This window comes from Lipotes vexillifer, unplaced genomic scaffold (assembly GCF_000442215.2).
Source record: "Lipotes vexillifer unplaced genomic scaffold, Lipotes_vexillifer_v1.1 scaffold308, whole genome shotgun sequence".
Classification (NCBI taxonomy): Eukaryota; Metazoa; Chordata; class Mammalia; order Artiodactyla; family Lipotidae; genus Lipotes; species Lipotes vexillifer.
In genome coordinates this window covers 595,962-603,698 of record NW_006792985.1, presented here as the reverse complement: position 1 = coordinate 603,698, position 7,737 = coordinate 595,962, and the positions used below count along the sequence as shown (strand labels likewise).

The 7,737-nt window shown below is 47.1% G+C and overlaps 1 protein-coding gene across 1 annotated transcript in view; it reads right to left on the bottom strand.

The window, feature by feature from the left end:
* Positions 1-1,156: 1,156 nt before the first annotated feature.
* The window catches only part of PINX1 (PIN2 (TERF1) interacting telomerase inhibitor 1), an 84,177-nt gene continuing 77,596 nt past the window's right edge, over positions 1,157-7,737 (bottom strand). Inside the window, exon 7 of the mRNA XM_007466141.1 lies at positions 1,157-1,630. Within this exon, the coding sequence (XP_007466203.1) occupies positions 1,157-1,630 (474 nt within the window). The remainder of the gene's footprint in view (positions 1,631-7,737) is intronic.

Below are 7,737 nucleotides of genomic sequence, written 5' to 3'. Positions count from 1 at the left end.
TTGTTCGGGGAGCAAGGAAGACGGAGTAAAAGGGGGAAAGGATGAAAAAGAAAAGGAGGGAGAAGTCAAGAGAACAAAGACAGCGGAAGAGAGGAAACCACAGTGCTGGACCTCTAAATCTTAAACACGCGCTTTCTTTTGCATTCTGTGTCCCAAAGAGGGTGTGAAGGTGTCTGCAGTTTTCCGGGGAAACCCGCATGGGGAGAGTTTAAGCTGCACACAAGGAGACACGCCAGGGTATGGCAGAGGCAGTATAAACCCAGGAGGTGACACCATCTGGTGTGAGCAGGACTGAAGGTGTCTTTTACTCTTTATGTGATATTTATACTTTTAGGAGCTTTCACAAGGCAGTCCCAGTCTAGACGAAAGTAATTTCATAAGCTTAGAGTCTCCGTTTTTCTTTCAACTTCCTGAGGATCCCCTGATGGTCACCGTTAAGGAGGAGTCCACTCTAGGGCACCTGTCCTTGAGGACACCTAATGGAAATGTATCCGACCACCGACTCTCGCCGAGGAACCGCAAGAGGGCTCCTGTGAGGGAGCTGGGAAGTTAAACTGCCCCCACCATCAGCTCACCTCTTAAACTCCTCAAAATACACGGCTGCCACTGCTTAGTGGAAGAGACTGCATTAAAACAAATTCCCCATCAAAACCAAACCAAACCAGACCAAAACAACTCTCTGATTTGGGAATGTAATGATATAAAACCAACTTGGCAGAAACACATGGTTGGCTATAGAACAAAAAGAGCTATCTGAATGCCAGCTATTGCCTCTTAATCCTTTAATTAGACCGAGTCCTTCAGAAGGAAGCACAGTTCACTGTTACTGAAAGAAATCAAGAGCAAATACAGACTGTGAGAGACCTACACACACAAGCACGTGCACATAATGATGTACTCACACGAAGGGGAATAAATACGGTGGACTCAGAGTCTAAGAAAGAAATGTATTTGTTTCTGAGAGCCATGATTTGGGACACTAAGAAGTTCTGGGAATCCGATTTGGGAAAGCGTGAGGGCAAGATGCAGCAGGGCCGGGCGTGTCAGAGGCTGTGCACGGCTCCCGGAGTGAACCGGCTCTGCTGTCGGGCCAGGGGAGTTTGCCCCAGCAGCGCCCCGACAGCTGAGAAGCCGGGAGACCCTGGCTCCAGAGAATTTATTTGGAACCTTTCTTCTTTCTCCTCTTCTTTTTCACTGGTGTTTCGTCTAGCGTACCATCCTCTGCTGTCTCAGCTTGCTTCTGTCCCCCTTTCTTTTCTTTCCTGTTTCTGGGCTTCGAGGGAGAGTCCTGGTCATCGAGTGGGGCCACGCAACCCTCTCCACCCTCAGAAGCAGCACCAGGATTCTCGTCCCCACGGGGGTCTCCCAGCTGCCACTCAACTTGGTCTCCCTTCTTCTTGGCCTTGGGGTGGGTGCAATTCTCCACACTTTCATCTTTCACCTCCTTCTTTCCTTTCTTCCCTGCTTTTCTTTCCACTGGGGTCTCTGACGCCTCTGGCCCCGCGGTCGTGCCCCGCGCCTTACTCTTGCGCTCCGCCATGCGCCTGGCAAAGTACTCGCGGATGGTGAAGGCACTGGTGGTCATGGGGGAGACGCCAGCCCCCTCTGCAGCGTCGGGACTGGGCTGGCCCTGAGGTGGGGAGAAGAGCAACACCGGTTACGCATCAGCGAGTTACTCAGCACAGCCCGCGGCCTGCGTGGCTGGGGGGCCGGGCTCCCGCTGGACCCCTCGCCGGCCTGAGCCACACGGTGCGGAATGCGGTGGCCACGCCCACCAGCTGAGGGCCGTACGGGGTGGGAGGCTGGGGAGTCGGAGGCTAACTTCACAAGGTAGATGGTGAGTCACCTGGACGCCATTCTGACAGAATGGCCCCTTGGCAACAACCTTATAAATGGCAACGAAGTTCCTAGAGTCTCCATCAGAAACAAGGACCCTAAAAGCCCAGAGCCCTGAGGTGTCGTCAGACACCTACTTGGTCTCGCTGTGGATACACAGGCCTTTGCGCCCTGACCCACAAGCTCAGACGCCACGCATATATGGGAGCCCCTGCTAAACCGGGAGCCACGTGCCAGCCTCGACCCTGGTGTGTCCAGAGCGTGGCCCTCTGGCAGCTGCTCGAGAGGAGGCCCCGGGGCTGGAAGGGCCCGTGTGCCCCCTTCCTCCCGGAAGGAACAGGAGAGCTGGGGTGCCCTCTGCCCTCAGCTGGGGGTGCAAGACATGAGACGCCCCCCCCTACACTGCCGTGAACTAGACACCCATGGCTGTGTCCGTCTGCTTCTAAATGGAGGAATAACTCACTCATAACCGCCGGGATTAAGTGTGGCTTACATTTTAATTTTACATAAATACACTCAGTTGTAAGGCTTGAGAGGGCTTGAGAAGAGGAAAAAAAAATCCGAACTTAATAGGCTGGGATAAAAAATCAAATGCTGGTATCACACCATATAGGTTGTGGCTGGCTGGCAGTAGGGAGATGAAGACGTGTGCGTGACAAAGGAAGCACCTTCAAATGGAGGCATATAAGGACTGTGCTTTAGGTAAGGTCAGTGTCTGGAATAATTCTGCCCACAGCCTTTTAAAATAATCAAGCCCTTAAACAAGTACACTAAACTTAGGTTTTCATAATTACCTGGCTTCTCCCTTCACATTCACTTATTCACACAGGACGAGATGGGTGGTCCGACCCTTTCATGAGGTGGGAAAACAGTTTTCTGAATAAATCAGTTTCCAAATTAGGAGTCTGCAAATTATTCTGAACTGGGCGGGCAAAGCTCTGCTTGTGCAGCTAACTTTATTACAACCACACATATAACCGGACCACGTATTTTCTTGTTATAGCAGCACTCGAAACCCGGCTCAGTGGGATCAAAGTAGCCTCCCGTCTGAAATTTCGGCTGAATCAGCATTATATCAGTGGGCAATTGGGCTCTGAATGGCTGCTGACCCAGTGAGCTCTCCTCAAAGGGTACCTTACCAGCAACATCAGAGCTTATCTAATCAGCACAAACCTTATTTTACTCAGGGCTAAAAACACAAAATCACGTAGTCAGCTTCTTAAATTTCAAAAGGTAAAATGCAGAACATGTAGAATAAACCAAATGAGCTTTTTCAATGTTATCGACCAATATTCAGTTTGGGCTGGAATCCCATGAGGTAATTTTGAGAAAAATTAAAAAATAGCTGCCACAGGAGCCAAAAACACAAGGTCACGTTTTGTTCCTCAAATGTTGAAAAAGAGCTGAAATTTTGCACAGCAGGATGAAAAATCTTCTCAAGGCCCTCCTGATCCCAGCGAATCCCCGCCTGATGGACGAGAAAGGTCTTGCCTTCCGTTTAGTAACGGCACACAGCCACACACGGCAAGTCTCCATGAAGGAGGCCTGTTTACATAAAACAGGCCTCACTTAGCTTCACAGTATGAAAGGAGTTTGTCTTACGTGGGCCACATCCTCTGGAGTGTATCTGTGTCTTAGGAACTCAAATTTGAGTCATAGCCTATGGCTCCTTACCTTGTTCACCTGTTTATTACCTTCTGAATTCCTGCTTTTAACAGTTAAATCACAGGAACTAATTACTGGTATTAATCACACTTTTAATTACTAGAAAATACAAGATCATTTTTGAGTCACTTGTTGAACTCTGCGGGTCTTTCTAATCCTAGAAAATAACTCTGCTCATAATCAAGTCCTCTGGTGATAAGGATTTTAATAATCATGGGCCACTGCACACCAAGCTCAGCGGGGCGTGGAGACAAGCCAGAGAGGTGCCAGCACCCAAGGAAAGTGGAGGCGAAACAATGACTTGCAGGGGAGAGTGGTGGGCAGCCTCCCACACTCCAGGAATGTACCTGTTTTGAAAACCATGGAAACAAGGGAGGAATAGGTTGCAGACCTGACTGCTGTAGAAGCAAGGCCCAGGTCTCATATTTCATGACTTTATAAATCATAAACCGAGTTTTACTACAGTGATTACAATCCCTGTTTCTATATTCTCAGCCACGAATGCATGAATGTGAACAATGTACACCTTTATAACAAAATGAATACTTTTCATATCTGGTCTCTTCTTCAAAGTAAACAAGTACTGAGAAAAGCACCGGCAACTTTTTAGTACTCTGAGATAGCAACAAACTCGCTTCTTCCCACATTTCCACTAAACGTATAATGCAACCCCCACCCCCCAAAAAATCTGTAATACCAAATGTGACTTTCACTGCTTCATAAACTTTGAGAATCCCAATTTGCTAACAGTGTTCTAAAATCTAGTAAAAAAAATTTACAAATAACTTGAAAACTTCCTGTTCCATACAAAATACTAGCAAGGGAGGTATGGTTAACTAATGATCTTACCGAACATTTGATTTAAGCTTAGGGATTTAGGAAACCTTTTCTTTTAAAATTCCAATTCCTGCTATTAACTAATGGAGGGTCTTAGATAAATCCCATAACCTCTCTGGGTCTCAGTTACTAATCAAGTCAAATAAGTAGGTTAAATTAGACTTGAAAGTCTAAAATTTACTGAACTATGAAATGACATTTGGGCTGGCCATTCCTCTGTGACACCAGACAGCAGAGGGATAGTGAGGCTCTATAAGCAGGTAGCAGATGAGCTCAGCTCATAGACCACTATCACCCCAACTGTCAGGCCAAGATGCAGGAGTGACAGCAATGCACCTCCAAGTCCATCCACGGAGAATATTTTACACCACCTGTAAGAGAGCACACAGCTGGAGAGCAGATCTAGCAATACCACTTAGGAGAACAGAAAGGGCCAAATACTATTTTGCAATGAATAATTTGTAAGCATTCATTTAAAAGAACTGACACTATATGTTAGAAGCTAAAATCAATAAAAGCAAAAAACTGGGGTGACTACTAACTGGAATATGAAACTATTTTAAACCTAAGTCCTGGAAATCATCCTAATATTTCTAAGAAAGGTAGTAAGAAGCTGGAACTTTTAAAATAATAATAAATTCCCATTTTGTACTTAAGGTTTTGAAGGTTCTCTTTTTAGATACCTTGGCTTGAAAGTCTCCACTGATCCTTTACATACCCTAAATTTGTGGTCTCAAGAGGCAGAGAGTGGGGAAATACCAATGAAGCTATCCGGATGGAAGCGGAAATGTGAGAATGACCTGGCAATCTCTCCCTCAGCTTCATGCCTCTACAGTCTAAGATTCCTTAAGTCCTGCTTGAATGCCAAGAGATAAAATAGCTGTCCAGTCACGGCACACGCAAGCACAGTGAGGCTTTCCCCTGGGGACAGTGAAGGGTAGAGTCTCTATGGTAGGAGCTAGGTAGGGGTCTCTCTGTAGAACCTCCAGCATTTCTGCTGGCCTTGATGTCCCGTCAGTTCACTGGTCTCCTCACTCAGCTGGGGAGGGACACGTCGCCTGTAGCTGTGCATATCCGTGGCCGTGCAGTGCACCTAAGACGAAGAAGCTTTCCAAAGACACAGTTCAGTCAATGAGGGGAAACAGTAAGGGAATCAACAAAACAGTTTAAAAGATCTCTCCCTAAATTTGTAATATATCCACTACTCCACCTCCCTTTTCCTTAAATAAAAAGAAAGATCCAAAGCTACACTGAGAATCTTGAATAATTTTCCATATATTTTAAAAGCTACCATTTTAAAAACATAAAATGAAATAGTCTGTGTTGTTCTAAAACATTGTTTCATGGGTTAATCTTGTCTGTCTCAGAAAACCCCAGTGTTCTCATTTCTTTCAGAACCTACGAGCGTACAGCCTGTGTTTAAAAAAACATTTGATGGTGGATCTTCCCAAGTGATAGCAAGGGCCTCAATTTCTACCCCAACCAATAAATACTCTGAGGGTCAGAACCCAGGAGGACTTTTCCCCAGCTCACAGAACCTCGGTGGTTTAAAGCCAGAAGAGCCAGGCAGGACTACTCCCTCCATCATGTGTGGAGACTTGACCCAGAGTGCCCGCAGCCCGGTGCACTGAAGAAAGCGGCTATCATTTCTTGAACGCCTTCAGTGTGGCAATCACTTATTATCGTATGTCACCTCACCTTGACAGGGGTAGAAACTGAACCTCAAAGCACTTAATATTCAGACGGCCTGACGGTGGGAACTGGCAGAAGCAGGATTTGGCCCAAGGGTGCCAGGCGCAGAGCCCGTCCTCCCTCCACGACGGCATCCCGACTTCCGGGCTGCATCACACAGACCCACTTGTCACTGTTTCTCTCTTCAGAAATCATCCCAACACTGAAGTATATATCAATTGGTCCACGCTCAACTTTATGAGGCAGAAGTTAACTGATGCTAAAACTTCAGGTCAAAAAGAAGGCCACAAGAAATAGATATTACTTTCTAAATAGAAAAAAATTCTATTATCTAGTTTGCAATTCATATAAATAAAAAAAATAGCCAGAAACCAGGCTTAAGAGTCGTTTTTTGTTTGTTTGTTTGTTTGCAGTACGCGGGCCTCTCACTGTTGTGGCCTCTCCCGTTGCGGAGCACAGGCTCCGGACGCGCAGGCGCAGCGGCCATGGCTCACGGGCCCAGCCGCTCCGCGGCGTGTGGGATCTTCCCGGACCGGGGCACGAACCCGCATCCCCTGCATCGGCAGGCGGACTCTCAACCACTGCGCCACCAGGGAAGCCCAAGAGTTTTATAATTAGAGCTGGAGAATCTTAAGGCCTCAACCTATCTCTGGCCTTTCTGAATTACAAATCGGGTAGGGGTGGGGGGGCAGGAAGAGTTGGATGCAAAGGACACAAGACCTTGCAGAGAGAGACACTTAAGAAGTTAGCTATCATATACCATAACCATCTCAGGTGCCTGAAAGATGCATGTCGCCTTTTCTCAAATGGCTAGAGAATGCCATGGGCTTGTTCTTCGCTTCTTTTAGGTACTCTGCCTAGAGGCTTTGCGGCTCAGTGAGCGGTCTGCTCAAGCTCTTCTGAGTTCCCAGTCCTCGGTGTCATTCAAACATGTCTACTGAGATGGATTGACAGTGAATTGCCCAAATGTAGAGGATTCTCTTCATTATTCTCAGAAGAATGTTGTTAGTAACTTTTGGGGCAGGGGAACACAGCAGTTTGGACAGAGAATTTAGAGAGGTGTGTGGGGCAGATGCACCACAAGCATAAAATCTTACCAGTTATGATAAGCATACAGTCCAGGATGAGCTTTCAAAGGCACAAGGCTTTAGCTCACCAGCCTTTCTCATATGTCACTGCCGATCTTAAGTGACAAGATGATTGAAGCCTTTTGATTTCCACGTTGAGACACAGGCTGCAACAGTAATCCTTCAATGAACTTTCTCATTGAAAGAAAAAGCAGACAGCCAGAGCTCAAGGGTAATGGACTTAGCAACGGGGTCATTAGCTCTGAGAACTACTGCCTGTGATGAACAAACGCACACTTCCACCCCAGCCTGTGTCATCAGCTTGCGCTGCATTAGTCTGTGAAGAGTTAAGAAAGCTTGGCAAGTGAGTAGTTTGAAAGAACACTTGCATCTTTTCTAAACTTTCCGGCAGGACAGCTCTGACAAACACAAGTTATGTCTTGACGTCTCCTGGGAGGCAGAAATTGCGCCCGTCCCCTTAGGACAGCGATGAATTCAGGTATGAAGCCATTTCAGGTATGAAGCCCGTCAAGATGGGGGGCAGTGCTGAGGTGAGGGGGTGCCAGGACATGTGAGCACGAAACCCTTCACCAACAGAGGGAGCCGAAGGCGCTGCCGCGGTCGCCCATGATGCTCCCCG